General features: G+C 35.2%; 1 protein-coding gene across 2 annotated transcripts; it reads left to right on the plus strand.

Annotated features, from left to right (window-relative positions):
- Positions 1 to 65: 65 nt before the first annotated feature.
- On the plus strand, positions 66 to 22,602 carry LOC137011320 (ribonuclease inhibitor-like). Of its 2 annotated transcripts, XM_067374084.1 has the most exons (9): positions 66 to 99; positions 1,408 to 1,484; positions 7,548 to 7,721; positions 10,607 to 10,780; positions 11,219 to 11,392; positions 12,214 to 12,278; positions 15,751 to 15,924; positions 16,515 to 16,700; positions 22,136 to 22,602. In XM_067374084.1, exons 3-6 carry the CDS (start codon positions 7,636 to 7,638, stop codon positions 12,218 to 12,220), a joined length of 441 nt encoding a protein of 146 aa, XP_067230185.1. In that variant the 5' UTR covers positions 66 to 99; positions 1,408 to 1,484; positions 7,548 to 7,635; the 3' UTR covers positions 12,221 to 12,278; positions 15,751 to 15,924; positions 16,515 to 16,700; positions 22,136 to 22,602. The 2 variants fall into 2 exon arrangements, with proteins under 2 accessions (XP_067230185.1, XP_067230184.1); XM_067374083.1 differs by lacking the exons at positions 66 to 99; positions 1,408 to 1,484 and adding an exon at positions 5,769 to 5,874.
- The last annotated feature ends 238 nt before the right edge of the window (positions 22,603 to 22,840 follow it).

Consider the following 22,840-nt stretch of genomic DNA (forward strand, 5'->3'; position numbering starts at 1 on the left):
GATAGAGCTGGACATGAGTTTCAATAATCTGCAGGATTCAGGAGTGAAGCTGCTCTCTGATGGATTGAAGAGCCTTAACTGTCAGCTGAAGATACTGAGGTTTGAGATTTATTTAATCCTTATACAACACCCACCTCCATTTTTTAATCACTAACAACAGTGGGACATTCTAAAATACTTAACATGAAAAGCTTAAAATGTCTTAATGCGCAAAGACTGATGTGATCTTGCTTTTAGACTCTGTCACACTCTGATGTTGAAGAAGATGTGGCACCTTTTCACAAAGTACATAAATAGCTTTCTTTCCAGCATTGCTAAAAAGTCCCAGCTGAGATGTCTTAACACTCTGAGGTCTGAAAACGCGCCGACGCGTTTTGCAGGTTTTTTTTTTCACATTTCAGCAAAACAGACTTAAAATACTCCGTCATTTTTTGTCATAGAGACATAAGTAATATATCAATTGAAACTATAGAAAATCTTCTTTTATTTGTATACACTCAGAGTAAAAACACAATGTTGTGCTTTTTGTAAAATAAAGAAAACATGATGTGTGATTTCTCCTCTCCCTCTGAACAAAGTCCAATCTGATGGTTCTCAGAAAATGAACTGTAACTTAGTGAATACTAATCACAAAAAATTTAACTTATGTCTAAAAAAAACGTTAAGATGTCAAGTTTTAAATCATGTAAGTCGAAAACAAACCTTCTGTGTTTATGTAATCTGTATGAAAAGAGAGCCATGTCAGAAGTCCGTGATCCACGCCCACAGAGCAAGCGCTATTCAGACGCAAATTCAGAGGCAATACATGCATTCATCATCTCAATAATGAAAATTGTTTATCTGGATGTAAAAGTCATGGTTAGCGAGCTCTAGAAGACATGCAGTTAGTTCCTGTTTTCTTTTCTTCTATAGATGAATTTTAGATGAGTTTTTGTTTCTTTAGCGCCCTCCGGCTGCAGTATGAATTGGAAACTCCATTCATGGAATAGCCTCTTCTTCTTTTAGATGAATTTGTGGGCTAAAAATGCACAGAGAGCGCCCTCTGACTTCAAGTATGAATTGAAAACACCAGCGCTCATAGTAATGACAATGAATATTAAATAAATATAACTCCTCTGTATAGAAAATTGACATAAGCATATGAGAATCCAAAATTTCTCCAAATGTGCATGCTTTTAAACTAAAAGCCTATATTCAGACTCTTTGCATCACAGAAATACATTATATTTTAAAGTATAATATAAAACCATTACTTTATATTGTAATAATATTTTTCTGTATGTTTCATATATCATGATGAGCTTGAGACATCACAGAAGGTTTTTTTCACAGCGTACCTGACTGAAATGCCTCATTAATATGCAAGTCATTTCAGCTCATTACTATCCAATTCTTTTGTCTTCTCAGGTGAGAATGGGCATTATTCAGTGGTGATTCACGCCTCCACGCATACTGTGTTTCTTGGCAAAAAGTGTCTTACAAAAGTAGGCAGCATAATTTTTACAGAATTTTGAAGCAAAAACTCTAGTTTACAACCTCCAATACCCTAAAGTCTTGTAAACACAGATTTAATATACTTTTTTTGGCCTTATTTCAGTGACTTAAGTTTTTTGTTTTTTCAATAACCACGCATAAATGTTATTCCTTCAAAAACACAAACATGTACATACATGTTCCTCACATATTATTGTAGCCTAGTTTGTGCTGAATACAGTGTATTGACACTTTTTCCATTAATATGTTTATGAACAACTGAAAAAAGCACAAATGTCAGGGCATGTCAAAACTTCTCCAGGCCCAAAATCAGCCTCAGACTCCAGAAGGTTAAAGGAAAGCAAACCATTCTCCATTTCTTCCTATGTTCTAATGTCAGGTGAAAAATTCAGCTCTAGGAAGACAGAAATTTTCTCCTCTTCATCAGGTGTCTCTAAAAACAGTCTATACTCTGGTGGTAAAAACTCATGAATTTGAGTCAACAGTCTCTCTGCCACCCAAACTTATTGTATGCCCAGTTTCGAAGACAAGTTCACAGCAGAAATCCATCCTTCCTCTGAAAAAAAAATTCCAACTTTGGTCATATTTTCAGTCCACAATGCTTTTTCTGAGGGATACAGATTCAAAAACATCTAAATAAAGGGCAGAATTAAAAACAGTGATTCTTCTTTCAGTCATAGTCCTTTCACACCATTTGGCTCCCAAGATAAACTGAAGAATGTCAATGATTTTAGCATTGATCTGTAAAAAGATGTCAGTCGTGTCAGGTCTAGTTTTTCAGTGTCCAAGAAACAAGTGGTGGTCTAATCCCATGTTGCCTGCTCTCTTCAGAAGGGCACAGGATACCCCAACCCAGCTTACATTGTCCCCATATAACAGTCTCTGAGCTGTCTGGAGTCTGAAAGCTCTGACTCTGGATCTAATGTCAACCAGCCCCTGTTCTCCTTCCTGTATTGACAGATAGAGCACTGATGCCATCAACCAGTGCTGTCCTGACCAGAAGAAGTCCACCAGGCACTGTTGAATTCTTACTAGGTCTTCTAGAGGCTCTAGAACCATAATTTTATGTCACAGAAATGATGCCACCAGGTTGTTACATACCAGGATTCTCCCCCTGTGGGACAGCTGGTGTAGCAACCATTTCCAGTGAGATAACTGAGAAAACACTTTTTCCAGTAGACTCTCACATTTTTTTTTTCTATATTCATCTGTCGCTAAAAATACGCCTAAAGATTTAAAACCCACTCTCTCCCACTGCCAACCACCAGGTTTTGATTGACTAATAAAATCTTAACCACACTGAGAGCATCACTTTTCCCATAACATTCCAAAGCCTTTTTAGACATTGAACAATGTTATAATTTCTCATCAAAACATCATCTACATATGCAGAGAGCTTGATAAAATACAGTTGAATTTATTGACCTGTAAACTAGGGTTGTTCCGATTCCGATACTAGTATTGGAAATACCACCGATACCACAAACATTTCTGGCATTGGTATCGGTGAGTATTTAAACTCACGTACCGATCCGATACCATTTTCTTAAACAATACCTAACGTTAGTTGTGCTCGCTATCTTTGCTTAACGCAGCAAATCGGAAATCAATTCTTCTTCGCGGCTCAGAATGCAAACACAGGAAGTTGTGCTGTGTTGCCACAAGCAACCACTGTTTAGATTCAAACAAAGAGAAAAGTTTTCAAAAGACAAATAAAGATAACCGAAAAAATTGTCGGGTTTATTGTTCTGGATGACCAGCTGCTGTCAGTCGTCGAAAACGTGAGATTTTTATTTTAAAAAATGGTTTCTGGACTTCAGGTTTTAAAGAGATTATTTTCTTATATAGCCTAATTATATTCCTAGATTTATTTGTTGCACTGTTTTTATAGTTATATTGTAAAACTAATATACCTTTTTTCAGTTTACAGTGTTAGATTTGTGGCTGCATTTGAAGTTCTTTTTCACTTAAAATAAATAAATAATATAACTGACAAATGTATGTCAGATAATAAAAATACTCTAGTTCACTGTATGTTTTTGTTCTTGTTTTATTAAGGGATAAGTCTGAAGCACACCATAAATAATTCTATCAATTCATACAGGGCTAGTAGTATATATATATACAGATACACACCCAGGTATCGGATCGGTACTCGGTATCGGCCGATACCCTGAGCTCAGGTATCGGAATCGGTATCGGGAATGGAAAAGGGGTATCGGAACATCTCTACTGTAAACCTGTTAGCTGTCTTCTCAAAACACACAGCAAAGGCTCAATGGTTATACTACAAAGTTAATCTGAAATAGGACAAACTTGCCTAATGCCTCTATTGATTTTCATTTTCATAGGAATACTGAGGCCACCAGCTATTTTAATCATACATGTGGCCCCAGCATACAGTAGTTTTATTTTAGAAATAAAATTGTCCCCAAAACCAAAAGCCTTTAAGGTAACAAAAAGAAAAGCACAATCAATTCTGTCAAAGGCTTTTTCCTGGTCTAATGACAAAAAAACCTATATTAGTAGTATTTTGAAAGGCAAAATAAAAAAAGTCTCATACCAAATGTAAATTATGTTTTATAGATCTATCTTTTATACAATATGACTGATCTTTATGAATAATTGTATTCAATTCAACATTTACCCTATTGGCAAGACATTTAGAAGAAGAAAAAAAAAGAAAAAAAACAAACCTATAAGCAGTGCCTAAAATTGCTACAGATCTCCAGTTCTTTAAGAATGTTAGGTCACCTTTTTTGGGGAGTAATGTTAAAACTGCCTGCTAAAAACTCAAAGGAAGAATTCCTTCATTGATGCATTTTTGAGTACCTCAAAATAATCATATCCAATAACATTCCAAAAACTTCAATAAAACAATAAAATTCAGCAGGTATACCATCCAGTCCTGGCATATGTCCTATGGAGATTGTCATTGCAAAGGCAGTAAACTTTTCAAAAGTTAGTTCAGTCTCTAAAGATTGCTTGTGCTCTAATTGTAAAACAGGAAGATCTTGTAGCAGTTGATTTCTACACTGGTCATCTGAGTTGTCAGCAGCATATAAATCAGAACAAAAATCCACAGCAAGTTTGTGCTGTTTGTTAAAATGTACATCTGTTTATCTTGTCCTGCTTATTACTCCAAGTTAAAGAAATAAAAATAAGGTCCATCTATGTCTCTTACTGTTAAAAAACAACTTCTTATAAGTGCTCCTTTAAATTTGTCATTTAAAAAGGAGTTTATCTGATATTTTCAGCCCACCATTCTTGTAGATTTCTAGCATCATTATATTTCATGCTCTTTTCAATGTTCATGATCTATTCTACCAACAACTGTAATGTCTTTTTCAGCATTAAAAAGGAATGAGATGTATATTATTGACAAAAACCTCTATTGTTATATTGTTAACAAAAATATTGACAAAAACCTCTAATGTGCACCAACTTCCCACCACTTTCATAAAGACAATGTTCACTTTCCAGGTTTCCCAAAAAAGTGTAAAATTCTCACAATAATGTTTATCTTTCAAAAGTTTAATATAAAAATGCCAGTAATAACTGGTATGCTTTCTTTCGGTCAGAATACATTCAATTGTGATGAGTTTTCTGTTCAGAAATAGCCATAGGGATGATAGCTGTATTAACAATCTTATTAGTAATATCACCTACATGGAAGTGACAGCTAAACTAACTTTCCCATTAAGGGCCAATATTTGACCCTTAAAATTATTTCTAGATTTCCAATTTTCCATTGATTGGCATTGTTTTTCTAGCCATGTTAACCCTTTAAGACCTGAAGGCTTTTTTAGAGTTTTTTTTTTTTTTTTTTTTTTTTTTTATGAGCGACATACACAAAAGTAAAGACTCATAACTTCTAAAACTGTAGCAAGAAGCGTCAAAATGTAGGTATCATTTGACAGAACACTTTTTAATTTTTTAGAAAATATAAATTACATTACATTTGGATATTTTCATGCTGAGAAACTACTGATAAAAGACAAAAATATATATATTTTTATAAATTTTAAATTTTTTTATTTGACATGGAATAACTCAGAAAGGCAATAAGAACGGAGAAAAAAATCTTTTTTGGTGATGTTCTCCTACATGTGAGCTGCATCTGGTTTAAATTTTGTGGTGATAGCATAAAGTATAGTTGAATAAAGTGTTATTCATTTTTGTTTTCACAGATAGATGGTGCCCATGGGTTTAGAACCATTTTTCAGCACTCGTTAGGAGTTTTTCAAAATGTTTAGATGCATCTAAGCTTTAAGATGATATTTGTTTTGTGTTATTCCATATTGGGAAATGAACATGGATGGTTCCGGGAACACTGAATACACTGCATCCCGGAAAGATGAGAGACATGTTTTTAGCCAAGTATGTTACATTGTTCTGTGAGTGATATCTTGTGATCAATGCAATATATTATGTTGATTTGGGTTCATTGTAATCATGAGAATCTGCTTTAAAAAATGATGTGATGTCTATGATCTGTGCATTTTTCATGAAGTTATGAGCATGTGAAATCTACATATTTGTATTCAGTTAGCAGCTGTGCTGTTTTTATTGTATACGCATATTACTCAGACATATTAGAGGCTGAAAACAACACAACATGAGCATGCTGGAGGCTTTATCTGAACGTGTCAAGGCTCTGATTTTGTATGCAAAAAGAATATTTGTGCTACCTATATGGGTTCAGTTTTAATTGGCTCTGAAAGAAAGACATGCAAAAGGGAGCACAGGTGCTCCATCCGGTCTTAAAGGGTTAATGTTTACATAATATTAGATACACTGCAATTACAACTGAATAAATAATGTTATGAGATTAATGATTTAAATATAGAATTTTGAATATTGAAAAATTAGATGTGGAAAAATAAATTTTATTTTAATTTATGAAAATAAAACTGCCAGTAGGTGGCGGAAAATCACTGTCTTAATTTATGAGTCATAGAAGCATTCATCCAACTGATTTTTTCAAATGGCTGATTGGTTCGGGAGCGAAGCAAGTGAATGGGTCACTGAATCACTGAACCGATTCATTCAAAAGCCTGGATTTGTTTAGTGACAACAAAACACCATGTGTGTTGCTTGCAGCAGAGACATGTGCCTCTTCTGCTGTAGTTTGTTGGGAAGTATTTTCATTGAAGAATAGAGCAAAAAAGGAAAATATTGACTATATATGTCGAAAATGCCACTTATCACAATATTAATGTATACTGAACAGTTGTATAAAATCAATATCACATCTGCAATTGCGTTAATATTCTGGAAATTTTTTTTTTTTTTTTTTTTTACTTAAGTAAAAATTGTTCAATATTATTAATACAAAAAATACAAGGTGAAAATAAATATCGCAAGTTCAATTGTCAAGCCAGAGCTGAACTGTAGAGGTGCTTAATTATACTTAGAATGACTGATACCTGAACTTAAAGAACTTTGCAATGCTCACATTGTTTTTCCTGTTTATAACTATAAAACAGTTTTGAAGCAATCTGTAAAGTTCTGTATGAATAAAGTTGACCTGATTTGACAAATAAAACCAAGTTGTGGTGGAGAAAATATATAGCTGCTTTCTACATCTGAATATACACCATTACAAATAACTGCTGGCTATAGGGAATCAAAATTGTCAGGATTTGCCCTGCCTGGAAAAATCCCACCTGACTTATGCTGTTCCGTTAATTATTTTTAGTGTTTTTTCTTTTTCAAAATTAATTAATAATATTAGAAAATAATTGATAATATTAGATAATGTACTAAATATTTTACAATAAAACATTGGTTTTGAGTGTTGATTTCAAATGGGTCGAACACCTTTTGTCGTGTTTATTAATGATAAGAGCGGCCGGTGCGAGCAAGTTCATCATCACTGCGTTAGAGGCCTATCTCTCTCTGCTCTCTTTGTCTCTCTATTCTCTTTAATCACTATTTTGTCACACTTTTGGAGCATTTGGTGTGCGGTTAAGTACATAAACAATTTGTATTTATATACTTTACACTACTGTTAATAGATGTGTAATTTTTTTTTTTTTTATTCTGTTCAGTTTAACAGAATGTAAACTCACTGGTCAGTGCTGTGAAACTGTGGCATCAGTTCTACAATCATCAAACTCCCGTCTGACAGAGCTGGACATGAGTGCCAATGACCTGCAGGATTTAGGAGTGAAGCTGCTCTCTCATGGACTAAAGAGCCAAAACTGCCAGCTGGAGATACTAAGGTTTGAGATTCATTCAGTAGCCAAATCCATTATGCATCTACTAGTAGATCTAAAGGTGACATGTCAATCATTTTTATAGATGACACAGGAAACTGACCAATAAGAGGACATATGTACACGCATTTGACTTGCATAAACACATTTTGGTATGCTTTGAAATATTGCCTTGTGAAAGCAAACCGGACCAAGAAGAAAATGCAACATTGTAACAAATTAAGTCCCTGTTTCAGAACAAAGCAATCGATCTACAGGTGTGAAAACACCCTCATTTTAGTTCATGAAGTCTCTTGATCTGGTCCCGGTTGTTCAAAAGTAATCTGATCAGGTTTCAGCTATCGGATTGGATCAAATTTTAAAAATGGGTTGTTCAAAGGAAAAAAGGGATTCTGAAATCTGCTTAGATCACAAAATACAATTTTCAGTTTGTGTTGTTCAAAACATTTTAGTAAGACTGGGATAGATTTGATCAATAAAATCAAGATTGTCTTGATCCTAGCAGAAGGGTGAATTTCAGGAGCAAAAATGTAATTAAAATGTAAAACTGGTCAAAGAATACAACATTTGTATTAGAGGTGCACCTGAAGTCAAATACCTTATTAAGAAAGGCATGGATAATGGCTTCAAAATGAATAATGGAAAACGAATAATTCTGCCGAATAATATTCAGCTGAGACTGAAACAGTCACTCATGTTTGCTGGATAAAAGGTGAGCCAGGGGATCATAGCACTATACATAAACCTCTAAAAACACTACACAATAATATGAGTGTGAAGCGAATGTGTGTGAACTTTATGAATGAAATGAGTGTAAATCAAATAACCTTGTTGCTGTAGTGTCTCTCCGAAATCATAGCTTGACAGGAGTAATATTGCCTTAAATACTACATCATACACATGTTGTACTGTTTAATATGTATATTTAATTGATGTAAACCTTGCACAATATGATACATGAATGAATGGAATTAGCACTCCACGATTGCAAATCAAATAGCCGCGCTCCATCTCTGCATGTCTCTGAGAAACAAACCTGCTTTCTGTCAAGATACAAATACATCTGAAAAGATACATTTATTTTCTACTAGGTCTACATGTTTGCTCCTTTATCTGTTGCTGGTTTGAGAGGCACACACACATTTGTTTAGTGAAGTTCAAAAGAGAATCTCTTATGTTAATGAGAAATGTTTTAATTCATTCAGCACCTTGGATTCATTCAGTCGTGAATGACAATCACTAAATCACTAAACGTTTGCCATGAAATCACTCTGCTTGTACGATCATAATTTATTATTGTTATTATTATTATTATTATTATTTTAATTATAAGCTAATTTTATATTTAGAAACCTTAATAGTGCTGAAACAAATTTTTTTTCATGTTGTTTTCTTTTTCCCACACTTTTCCAGACCTGGAAATTACATAAATTCAATTTCATACATTTCCAAACTGCATAGGAACCGGCGAGCATGCAGGGAAAGTACAATATTATACACAAACCTCTAAAATCACTACGCAATGAGTGTGAAAAGTGAATGGGTCTCATTCATGAAACATTCGTAAATATACGAGTAAATATGTGAGTGATTTGCGCGTAAAGAGACCTTCCCGAAAACTCTTCTCCTGATTCACAAATGCTTCGTAAACGTCAGAAGTGATAGTGAAATGTGTGTGTGTGTTAATGAATTCCAATCAGTCGTAAATGGGACGCGCGTGCACGCTCATTCTCAATTACCATAAATCCCGCCCATTAAATCCAACTGACAACTATATATGGGCATAATATTATGACACCAAACAAAGGATTTTGGCCATTTGGGGCCATTAGTTTGCCCAGCCCTATTGAAATCAATTAATTATTTGATGAAAGTGCTCCGTTTGCAGATGCTATTACTGGCTCTCACAATAAAAGTAAAAAGAAATAACGTATGTGATTACTATATATAATATTTTTTCAAAATGCTGTGTAAATATGTACCTTATTAAGGTGAATTAAAATGCAGCCTTATTAATGAGCAAAACGTTCAGATGTTAAACGCACTATTTACGCGTGGCTAGGAGCAGGTGTAGATTTCTTTCGTACCAACTAACATTTGGAAAATTTACGCCAGAACCACTTTACACACGATTTACACAAAAATTCGTTCTGCTCGTGTTTCATGAATGAGACCCATTGAGTGTAAATTCTATGAATAAACTGAACACAAATCAGGTAGCTGCATTAATTCTGTTGCCTTTTCCATACTTTCCAGGCCTGAAAATTACTTAAATCAATTTCCATACTTTATCGAACTGCGTAGGAACCCTTACTGTTTATTTATCAGATCACAAAAGGTCCCCGAACTCACCTCTTTTGCTATCCTGACAGGCAAGCCATCCTTCAAGCCCAGAAAGCAAAACCCACTCAAGTTTTGTATTGGAGTCCATGCTCCATGTCTCTATTGACTAAGGGTTCATTGCCCTGAAAAACTTTGAAAATCCCTGATATAAACCACAACGTCTTGGGGTTTATTGCTTTAGTATATTCTTTAGGATGTGTTACACGATTTTGCATGTTGTGTGTGTATCAAGATTCATCCCTCACTGGAAAACAAGAGGTTGAAAATCAAAGAATAAAATACAGTAGTATGTTTATACATTTAAGTTGAACTATGTTTGAACTGTTTTATAAGATTATGATTTGATGATTATGAGTTTGTGTATTTTTAAGATTTCATCATTACTTATTTATCTGTGGTAAATTACTGTAGAGATATTGTAGTTTCTGAGAATTAGATTTCACCTTTACTTTTAAAAGAACAGGTATCTTTCAAAATTATAAAAGGTACATCCTAATTTTGTCAATAAAAAATTGAATGTGCAATCATATTTTTACTATTTTGTTCAGATTGGCACACTGCATTCTCACTGGTCAGTGTTGTGAATTTGTGGCATCAGTTCTGCTGTCATCAAACTCCCGTCTGAAAGAACTGGACATGAGTGGCAATGACCTGCTGAATATAGGAATGAAGTTGCTCTCTGATGGACTGAAGAGCCCAAACTGTCAGCTGGAGATACTGAGGTTTGAGCTTCATTCTTTCAGTACATTGAAGCATTTTAAATTAAGACTATTTATATAATGTTTAGTGGATTCTTTAATGTGTATTTTTTATGTATAATAGTCACTCTCTCTAAAAGGAAAAAAAGAATATTGTTGTGCAGAAAACAATGTGTCGAGTGTCAACAGCACTTCATTGACTCAGAACCTAAAAACGTATTGATTGTTTCTTTCAGGAGTATTCTATTTGCTTGATCCTAAGTATCTGGTAGATGGCTTTTGTAGATCAACTGGTGATCAAAACCATATTCTACTTTCAGCAAAACCTAGTTTATAAAATAAGAGATATTCAACTCTGATCAGTTTATATTAAATGGATGTGTAATTATTCAAAAGATTTAACAAGCTTTTGTTGTAATTTGAAATATCACTGATATCTTCAATGTTTCTCTGTGTTTGTAGATTACGGCACTGTAATGTGACAGATGAAGGCTGTGGTTATCTGTCTTTAGCTTTGCGTTCAAACCCCTCACAGCTGAGAGAGCTGGATCTGAGCTTAAATCACCTGGGGGAATCAGGAGTCAGGATGCTCTCTGATCTACTAAAAAATCCTAACTGCACACTGAACAAACTCAAGTATGTTGAGCAATAAGATTCATTTCATCCTGTGAATGTCTGTATTTGTAATTTAATCTTACCATCTACAAGTGTACAGTGAAGTGAAATGTCATTGAAAAGTGTCTGTAGTAGAGCTGCATGGAGGGTTGCTGCACATTTTATTAAAGCAAAATAGAAGGCTTTTTAGACCTTTTTAAGACCTGAAGAAATAAAGATTAATGCTGTACATTAGGTATGTGCAATACTGACAAAACAATTTTGTATCTTACATTTTGTTGATAACAACAATTAGATTCAAGTAGATTAAAAATACCATATAGGGATGTTACCATTCAAATTAAATCATTATCAACAAAATGTATCTTTTCAGTGCAAAGGAAAAACAGAAGTGGCATCAGAAGTGACATTAATATATTTTCACTGCATTTATAATTCCTTAAATAATGTTATTTTATTCAATATTTAAATATGAAAGTATTTCTAATTTAAAAATTAAATACAAAATTAAAACAAATAAAAAAAGTGATAGATAATATACTAAATATTTTACAGTAAAGCATTGGTTTTGAGTACAGTACTACTGATAGAGAAGAAAGTAGTATGCGCACATCCCAACACAACTTAGAGCAGGTAATCTCGACCACTCAAAAATCACACGAACCACTCAAAAATCACACATCAGGTCAGACGAAGACCTTTTTGGTCGAAATGTTGTCTTTTTAATAAATTTTGAGAGCAGCAGTGGCAGTGTGCCGATTTTTGTTTGTTGACATTACAGTACTATTAATACAAAATAACAAAATAAAAGTAAAAATGACATGAGTGCCAATGACCTGCAGGATTTAGGAGTGAAGCTGCTCTCTGATGGACTGAAGAGCCCAAACTGTCAGCTGGAGATACTGAGGTTTGAGAATCATTCATTCAATAGTCAAATCCATGAAGCATCTGCTAGTAGATCTAGTGGTGAATGTAAACTAAGGTTAATAGCTGATCTCCATGATGCTGTGCAGTGATATACACAGTAGCAACTGAACAGCTGTTTCACATCACAGCTGTTAACAAATCACTACTGGAACACTGGATTGACCAATCAGAAGACAAGACTATGATTATACGTTTATGTGCTTGAAAATGTTTTTTTTTATATATATATATAAAACAGTGTTCCCGTCCTTGATTATGGTTGGCCCAGTCATGTTCAAAGCTTGTTGAAAATTATGAAAATTATGTATGAAAATTATGTCCTATTCTGGAGACCCACTGCTGTGCATATTTTGTGTCTCTTTCTTATCTGACACACTCAGTTCATTTCATGGAGTTTCTCCAAATGAGCTGGGCCCAGTTTTTCAAAAAATCATTTGACCAGATTTTTTGTCGGATTGGATCAAATATTGAAAATGTGTTGTTAAAAAAAAAAAAAAAAAAAAAAAAAAAAGATTCTGAAATTGGCTTAGATCTCTAAATCCAATCTTTAGATTGTGGTGTTTAAAACATTTTAGTAAGACTGGGATAGCTTTTATTCAAATAAAAACAGCATTATCCTGATCCCAGCAGAAGGGTATACATACATTTATATTTTTATTTTGCACTTGATTAGTTTAACCCATTTGTGCCCAATTTTTTTCTGAATGATTTCATGCATATAGTCCTGTTAATAGTGTCCTATGTGGACATGTTCTGCATTTATTTTCCCCCGTTTTTTTTCTTTTTTTTTTTTCTTAAAAAACGTATTTGAATGTGCGGCAACTATAGTTGCTACTATAGTTGCCGGTGGGCAAATATGTTGTATGCACCCCTTCAATGTAAAATTTGAATAGGAGGAGAAAATTTGGGATATAACTCAAAATAACTGCTTTCAACAGATCAACAGATCAATCATAGTCAAAGAACATTCAATGCGAACCCAAAAAAGCTGCATCTGGCTTATAATCTCTTGAATATGAAAACAAAACAAACAACAATCCATTAGTCTTAAAGTGGTGGAACATAGTGCAGAACAAAGTCTAGCTATTAAGTTGCTCCTCTCATTATAGTCAAGCACGCTAGAGAGGCGCTACATAAAGTCAAGCACGCTAGAGAGGCGCTACACAGTCAGAGCTTTGACATCACTGCTGACATTATCAACATCATGTTCTCTAAGTTTGCGTTCTTCATGCAGCAATCGTCCAGTGACTACCCCCATTTTAGGTACATCCACACTTTCTTAAAGTGCCATGACTGACACGTTGAATGAATCGGGTAAATTGGCTAGCAAGTGTACCACACGATTCAGTTTAAATGTTTCAGTCAACACCTTGATGTCCTCTTGAACTGATTCTCCATCATTCGCAACGAGTACAGTTTGCGCCTCAGTGCTAGCTTATTTGCTTATTTGATCTGAAAACTTTTTCCACATGACAGTAGGATCTTCCAGCTCTCCAATTAAATAGAGCAAATATGGTTCTATTGACAATACAATGGTAGCCAGTGTGTGATCACTTTTAGCCATATAACTTGCTAACTTACTTGGATCAGATCGTGGAGCAGTCTCTGTACCATTTACCAAGTCCCATAGTCCATCTCTCATCAATGCCACCCGACATTGCACTTTCCACGTAGGATAGTTTGATCCGTTTAACGAAACAGTTGTCACTATCTTGGACACAGCTCATTTTTATTCACAGTTGCTCAATATCTTCAATAAGCCTTTCAGTAGCTTCACTGTAGCATTTTGATTCTGGGCCCATAATCTGTTGGTTTTAATAAAGACTCAGAGCAGTAGGGATGTCCCGATCACGTTTTTTTGCCCTCGAGTCCGAGTCATTTGATTTTGAGTATCTGCCGATACCGAGTCCCGATCCGATACTTAATAGCCTACGTAAAAAAGAATAAAGAAGAGCGAAAAACAGATCCAGGAACAGTGCTTTTCAGGTTTTTCAGGTATCTAACAGTTTTCAAATAGTAATCAAATATAAAATATCACTGCATATTATCTTTACTGTATAAAATAAATAAAGATTCATCATTATTGAAGTTACAAAAACTATTCAGTCAAGAGCAGTGAGTAATTTCTTTGTTATTTGTTGTTTGATTTAACATTAAATACAGGCAGCAGGAATAGTTGTTTTCCCTTTAAGACATGCACGATCCCGTACATATAGCTACTGTTCCACATGCGCTGTCTTTCTCGACTAATATACGTTCACTTAAGACATTACCGACTATGTTTGCTAGGATGCTCGCTAGGACGGGCATGTTGACATAATTTTTGTATGAATGTGGCCGCCGAAGCGCAAGACTTGAAAGAGAATGAGTTAGTTTAAAAACAGACAGCAACGTGTGCTGTTCAGGTCTCACCTGCGCTCGCGCGCTATCAACACCCGGGTGATGGCGGCGTAAATGACTGGACATTAGAGCAGACGGCACTCGCAGTTAACAGTTTACAAAGAGTGACTGTTTTGTCCACGCTTTCTGATTATCGTTGTTGTAACGTTTTGTGCATCCATCGACTGAAACATACATTATCTGAACTCTGTCTGTTTTCCACGTTGCTATTTTAAACAAACCATATTAACCAATAGATGCGTCGTCATTCGAGATGGACTGCATTGCAAGTGCGGTCCGTAAGTGGAGAACCGTGTGGTTCGATTTTTTTACCGAGAACCGTTGCACCCCTAATACATATATATCCGAGTCCTGATCGGGAGGTAATGTCCGATTCCGATCGAGTCTGAAACCACATGATCGGGCCCGATTTCCGATCACATGATCGGATCTGGACATCCCTACAGAGCAGCCATTTCTCAGCGAAAGGCACAGAAAAAAGTGTGTCACACTTTACTGCATGTTCAACAACATAACATGTAATTCTTCTTCAGTAAGGAACCAGAATAATATATGCTTAGAGCTCCACCTAGCAGTCATTCAATGAAACTTAAAGGAGTAATTCACATGAGACAGCGTGATAACTTAAACAGCTTTAACTGAAATACATAAATTAAAAACATAATTATTCAGGTAAGAGTGTATTTTTCCAACAGTTGGGTGCATGCTCCCCTGAGAACATTTTTATTTCACTGATCTACAAATGTGCATTTCAAGAAGTTTGAAGGCCAAAAAAATTCATAACAAATACAGTGCCATCCATAAGTTTTGGGACAGTAAAGAAAAAAATTTTCTCTTTTAGCTGTGGTGTCAAAACATCTATAAATATGATTAAAAGATTAATATGAGGCAGAAGTACAGAATGTCACATTTTATAGTATCTGATTCTAGATAGCAAAATATGGGGTTTCCAAATCTAGATCATTCTAATCCAGATTAAATAAAAATAAATATTAAATAAAATAATTAAAGAATAAATGTGTAATTATTCAACTTTATATTATTCTGATCAGATTGGCAGGCTGTAAACTCACTGGTCAGTGTTGTGAATTTGTGGCATCCATTCTGCAATCATCAAACTTCCATCTGGTAGAGTTGAATATGAGTGGCAATGACCTGCAGGATTTAGGAGTGAAGCTGCTCTCTGATGGACTGAAGAGCCCAAACTGTCATCTGGAGATACTGAGGTTTGTGATTCATTCTTTCAGTATATTGAAGCATTATATATTATGGCTATATATTTAATGATTAGTAGATTATTTAACGTGTGAATTTTGCATATGTGTGTATACACTCTCTTTAAAAGATAAGAAGAATATTGTTGTGCAGAAACCAATGTGTCAAGTGTCAACCACACTTCATTTACTCAGAACATAAAACCCAAACTTACTTGAACACGATTGTTTCCTTCAGGAGATACAAATCTATTTGCTCATGATCCTCAGAATCTGGTAGATGGCTGTACAGATAAACTAAATTAAATTGCTAATAGTGATTGTAAATTAATTGCATAAAGTATTACATTATTTGCTAACTGCATTCTTTAAATTGTAATGTTGACATGCATTCTCTGTAAAGCTGCTTTGAAACCATATTTATTGTTAAAAGCGCTATACAAATAAGTAGAACTTTTCAGAACTTATAGTTTCTTAAATGAGAGATATTCAAGTCTGATCAGTTTATATTAAATGGGTGTGTAATTATTCAAATGATTTAACAAGCTTTTTGTGTGTTTTGATGTTTCAGATATCTTCATTGTTTCTTTGTGTGTTTGTAGTTTATGGGGCTGTAAGGTGACAGATGAAGGCTATGGTTATCTGGCTTCAGCTCTGCATTCAAACCCCTCACACCTGAGAGAGCTGATACTGAGAAACAATCACCTGGGAAAATCAGGACTCAAGATGGTCTCTGATGTACTGAATGATCCAAACTGCACACTTAACAAACTTGAGTATGATGAGGGGTAAGAATAATCATGTTCTGTGAATGTTTGTATTTTTATTTCAGTCTTACCATCTACAAGTGTAGTGGAGTGGAATGTCATAAAAATCTCAATCTCAATGATTAGGCCTTTTTTAAAAAAAAAAAAAAAAAGATAGCTCACACAAAAATGTAAAATCTGTCATTATTTACTCACCTCACATCTTTCCAAACCTGTATGAATTTATTCTTTGAAAAACAAAATAATATCTGAATTTCTTTTAGTAATAAAAGTCTCAAAATTTCAAAATATCTTTTGTGTTTGGCAGAAGAAATCCATACAGGTTTGGAATGACATGAGAGTGAGTAATGATGGCAGAATTTTCATTTTTCAAAGGGTACAAAATCAGTGGATTTCTTCTTTGGGATTGGTTTGGTAATAATATAACCATGCTATGCTTGGACAGGTTTGTCATAGGGTTAGGGTTAGAAATTATTTTTTTCTGTCACTGGCCAATTTGGCTACTAAATGTTTTAACCCTCTGCAGTCTGAGGCTGATTTGGGGCTTGGGGAAGTTTTGGTATGCCCTGACATTTGTGCTTTTTTCAGTTGTTCATAAACATATAAATGACAAAAGTGTCATTACACTCTATTCAGCACAAACTAGGCTACAATAATATGTGAGGAACATGTATGTACATGTCTGTATTTTTGAAGGAATAATGTTTATGCGTGGTTATTGAAAAAAATAAAAACTTAAGTCACTGAAATAAGGCCAAAAAAAGTATATTAAATCTGTGTTCACAAGACTTTTGGGTATTGGAGGTTGTAGACTAGAGTTTTTGCTTCAGAATTATGTAAAAATTATTCTGCCCACTCCTTCATATAAAACAATATATTGATTTAGTTTTTGTAAGACACTTTTTGTCAAGAAACACAGTATGCATGGAGGCGTGAATGATCATGAATAATGGGCCATTTACACCTGAGAGGACAAAAGAATCACATAATAATGACCTGAAATTACTTGCATATTAATGAGGCCTTTCAGTCAGGTAGGCTGTGAAAAAACGCCTCTGTAATAATGTCTCAGCTCATCATAAACAGCAATACTGTGAAATATTATTACAAATTAAAATAATGGTATTCTATTATATTCTTTAAAATATAATGTATTTCTGTGATGCAAAGTGGCTGAACAATTATGTTACCTCTATGGCATTTCATATAGGCTTTGGAGAAATATTGATGGATTATTTATGTAAATTTTCTATACTGGGAATTAATATTTATTGTCATCAATATGAGTGCTGGATACTGTGTTTTCAATTCATACTTGCAGCTGGAGGGTGCTCTCTGTACACATTTAGTCCACAAATTATTCTAAAGAAGAAGAAGACATTTCAGGAATGGTGTTTTTAATTCATACTTGCAGCCGGAGGGCGCTCTCTGTACACCTTTAGGCCACAAATTCATATAAAGAAGAAAAGGAACTAGGAACTAACGGCATGTCTTCTACAGATCGCTAACCATGGCTTTAAAATCCAAATAAACACTTTTCAAGACAATAAATACACGATTGAGACAATGTATGCATGTATTGCCTCTGAATTTGCGTCTGAATAGCGCTGGCTCCGTGGGCATGGCCACATTAGCGGGTAATGAGCTGAATCACAGACTTCTGACATGGCTCTCTTTTCATACAGATTACATAAACACAGAATGGTTTTTTTTTTCCAATTTGACTTATTGATTTAAAATCTGACATTTTAACATTTCTTTAGACATAAGTGTCATTTTTTTTGTCATTAGTATTCATAAGTTACAGTTCATTTTCTGAGAACTATCAGCAGGGTTGCCAACTCTCACGCATCTGGCGTGACACTCACGCTTTCAGCATCAATCTCATGCTCTCACGCACACGCCAGAAATGTCACGCCAAAATCCATTTTTCTCCGCTCTCAATCCGTTAATTTTCTGTTGATGGCTAGACCACAGCGTATTAATGACAGGAGAGGAGTTTAAGGCCCACAGCTGTTCTATCTCCCTACAATGTTCTCACTGCAATATTCTCTGATCGTTGATTGGCTGAAAACCTTGCACCTGATACATCAGTTTCGTGTGAGAAGTTCAGAGAGAGTTCGGAGCATAGGTTCGGAGTCGGCACGTGTGAAAGTTTGGAAGACAATCAAAGCAAATAATAAAATGGTGAGCCTTGTCACAGACGTAGCCTTGCCTAATCAGTCTGTGTGCTGAGACTAAGTTACAGACTTCAACTATAGTTGCAAATGTTGTCTGACATGCGTTATGATGTGGGCAATCTAAATTGCTCAATAAAAATAGTCTCATGTAGGGTCCAAAATTAACACCCGCCAAGCGCCAAATGCGGGTAGATTATCCGTTTGATGAGTAAATCTCAAAAGGCTATCCGCCACACTGGCGAGTTAATGTTCATACCAAAATATTACATTTTCAGCGCGCATGAGCACTCAATATTCAGATCGGCCAAAGCGTCAAGCTTCCCTGTACTTTTTGACAAAGCGGCCAGAGCTTCTTTGCAGCTCAAGTCGGTGGCGGTGTGTACGTACAGTTAACGCTCTATTTGTTGACGGCGCTGAGGAAAAAGGATATGTGAAGCTCCTGCCACTGGAAGAAGTGGTGGCCGCGCACCCATCAAAGCCGCGCAGAATTTGTGAATCTTGTGTGTTGTGGTTTTCTGGGCAAGTGGAGGGGACAGGGGATATTTATAAAAATTATAATTTAAAACCACTCTAAGTATTGTAAATAAATTATATATACTTAAAATAATTGTGTAAGCAGTAAAGCAATACAAACGCAAACGGGCGTTTTAAGTTTAGAAACATTTTGAGTCAGTCACCCCTCCCTTGCCTCACAGTGGTTTGGTCCACTGCGCACTTCACACTCGTGAGTGTACAAGTCTGGCGGTGCCGGCGGGAGAGAACAGTTCTTCAGACGGTAGTTGAGAGGAGCTCCAGTAAGTAGGCTGTCAAGGCTATTTTATTCAAAAACATTGGATGAAGTGATTGTTTTCTCTTCAAAAAGTACGATGCTGAGTAATTAGTTATAACAAAAGAAAAGAAAAAAAAGATAACTGATGATTTTTTCCCCCCGCGAGTCCACTATTTTAGCAATTATAATATTACCTAGATTGTTTGTTCACGATAGTTTGTTGGATACTAAGCCACCCACACCAACTACAACTAACATTGTGATAAACTGTAATAAGGCTAATAGATTTACTGTTGTGTGTTGGGTTTTGCTCAATGTGTAGGCTATTCATCGTATTTTGGTTGTAAACAACTTTAAAAAACATTCCAATGATAAATGAGTTTGAAGAAGAATATTTTGGTCAATTTAGTCAGTATTTTCATTGAACCAAAAAGAAACATTGAGCATAATGGCACAGTCTCTATGCTGCACTAATAATAGTAATAAGGTTTTCTGTGTAACATTACATATGTCCTTTATAAGTAAAATTATGGCTGTATTATTTGTGTCCCTTTCAAAAATTGCTCTTGAGAAATTTTATGTTTATTGTTCCCCCCTACTGTCAGATTAAATTTACGCCCCTGGGAGTAACTATTATGTGTCCCTTTTGTTTTAATATTTCTTATTGTTCTGATGTTGTTGTTTTACATATTATTTAATCACCTTTATTTTGTTCACCTTTATCTTTATTTTTTTTATAGTGCAATCAATAAATTAATTGTACATTTTGAAAAAAGCGTTTCCATTAAATTCAGGTTTTTTAAGTAAACATGGACTGAAATTGATTTTTAAAATTAGGGTTACCAAACATTTTCTCCGCGCATACGCGCAAACTGAAATTTTTACAGAGTCTCACTCCAGCCAAAGTCCCAAAGTTGGCAACCCTGTATCAGATTGGACTTCGTTCAGAGGGAGACATGTACATACTGTCACAGACACGCCAGGCTCTACCATCACCCAACCACAGCGCACGTCATTACCCGAGTTCTAATCATGCACACCTGCATCCCATCAGCACAGTCATCAGCAGCAGCACAAAAGGCACACACACTCACACAGTCACTGTCCGATCTCGTTGGCATTGGTCTTACCTATATGCTCACCTCAAGGACTCCTTCCAAGATACTTACCTGTCTCCAGCGTGTACCCAAGTCTCCTTTGTTGTTCCTCGTCTCGTGTGAGTTCCTCTGTGTCTTCTCAGCTCCAGTCTGTCACCAGCCTGCGATATCTGCAAGAGAATAGACAAGTATCATTCTAGTATCCATATCTGCCACCTGTTACATCTGCCTTCACTTACCTGCACTCCGTTAAAGCTCCTGGTTGTTCAATAAATTATATTACCTGCATTCCAGTGTCTCTGTTACCTTCTGTATTGTAACACATGCATGTTGCTCACATATTAAGGTAGCCTAGTTCGTGTTGAATACAGTGTAATAACACCTTCTCCATTAATATGTTTATAAACAACTGAAAAAAGCATAAATGTCAGGGCATGTCAAAACTTCTCCAGGGCCCCAAACCAGCCTCAGACTCAAGAGGGTTAAGTTTCCTGCCATTCAGAATTCCTACTAGCCAAAAAGAAAAAAGACATATACCAGATTAACTACATCACAGTAGTTATTCATTCCTTCCGTTATTCCTGCTGTTGTCGACAAGTGGGTGTGACTGTAAGACTCATTGTGTGCAATGAATGATGTGCACCTGTGCAGGCTCATTGAGAGAACTATGAGAATTTATTTAATATAAAATTTGGATGTCATACATTAAATTCTTATTAAAACAAAATTCTGTTATCCAGCCACCTCTTCCCTTCCTCTTTCATCCTCATCACCAAAAATGTATTTTAAGTGGACAGATAAATACAGTACAAAGAACATTAAAAACCATGTGGAACAAAACAAACCTGTGGTCTCAGGATAAGCCAGGGTCTGCTAGAATTGTAGGATGTTGGAAAAAATCATTGTCTTTTCTGTTAACCAAATGCTTAAATGTCCTCAGCGCTCTCATCTTTAGAGCCCTCTGTATCAGCTTGCCACTTGGTATTTTAAAACTTTTTTTTTTTCCTTCATTGCTTGCTGTGTCTTTTCTTTTTTCACTGGGGTTGGTTACCGCAAATATCGCCCACATTGTTTTTTTTTTAATCTTCGCTTTTGCTATTGCTTTAATACAAATTACAAATGAAAAAGAGAATGCCGTTATTTGTTGCTTAGTGACGTGCATTTTTAAGTATGTCAGATTTGCCCAGATTCTGCGCAATATGCTGTATTTAATATTTTTGATGTCGCCATGATCATTGATTTTTACCCGCATTTGGCGGGTGTTCATTTCAAACCCTGGTCTCTATATTTTCATAATTAAACATTTTTAATTTGTTTATTATAATTAATATCCCCATTTAGTAAATTAAGTAAATGTGTGTTTTTACGGTGTAAATCATGGATCATGTTGTTTTGTTCTCTTGTCTTCAGATGGTAGTAATCTCACACTGGATCCAAACACATCAGACAATCATCTCATTCTGTCTGAGGAGAACAGAAATATGACACAAGTGTTTGAGGATCAGCCATATCCTGATCATTCAGAGAGATTTGATGAGTGTCGTCAGGTTCTGTGTATAGAGATTCTGACTGGAAGCTGTTATTGGGAGGCTGAATGGATTCAGTGAATGAATATCAGTTACATATAAAGGAATCAGCAGGAATGAATGTGTGTTCAAACACAGGCTGTTTTTTTTTTTTTTTTTTTGTCAGTCGTTCATAGGTTGATTCCCATTAAGTGTTCTGAATGTCCTCTGAAAGTTTAAGTGTTTTACAAATGTTATTCATTCATTCCACATTCCATTTGATTCTTTTGTAAAGATTATGGGAACGTTACTTTTGAATTAAAATAGAATTAAAATTAAAATAGTAAGACACTATAGGGCTGTTACCAAATTAAATAATTTACACTGAAAAAGTACAACTGCGTTCAATAATGTTATGAGATTCTTTAAATATTTTTGAATAAACAAATAAGAAATGCTGGTGGGAAATTTATACTTTTAAACATGAAATTAAACTGCCAGTAGATGGCGGCAAGTGCCCGTCTTAATGAGTGAGCCACTGAGTCATTTATTCAAACGATTCACTCTGAATCAAGAATGAAGCAGTTGTTTATGAATGGGCGATTGAATC

Source organism: Chanodichthys erythropterus, chromosome 21 (genome assembly GCF_024489055.1).
Source record: "Chanodichthys erythropterus isolate Z2021 chromosome 21, ASM2448905v1, whole genome shotgun sequence".
Classification (NCBI taxonomy): domain Eukaryota; kingdom Metazoa; phylum Chordata; class Actinopteri; order Cypriniformes; family Xenocyprididae; genus Chanodichthys; species Chanodichthys erythropterus.

What these genes read in the sequence shown, in the direction of transcription:
- LOC137011320 (XM_067374083.1), top strand. Translation starts at nt 5,813, where the DNA reads ATGGTTCCGGGAACACTGAATACACTGCATCCCGGAAAGATGAGAGAC. An exon ending in TGCCAGCTGGAGATACTAAG is followed by an intron (nt 7,722 to 10,606) that starts GTTTGAGATTCA and finishes TATTTTGTTCAG; the next exon opens with ATTGGCACACTGCATTCTCA. An exon ending in TGTCAGCTGGAGATACTGAG is followed by an intron (nt 10,781 to 11,218) that starts GTTTGAGCTTCA and finishes CTGTGTTTGTAG; the next exon opens with ATTACGGCACTGTAATGTGA.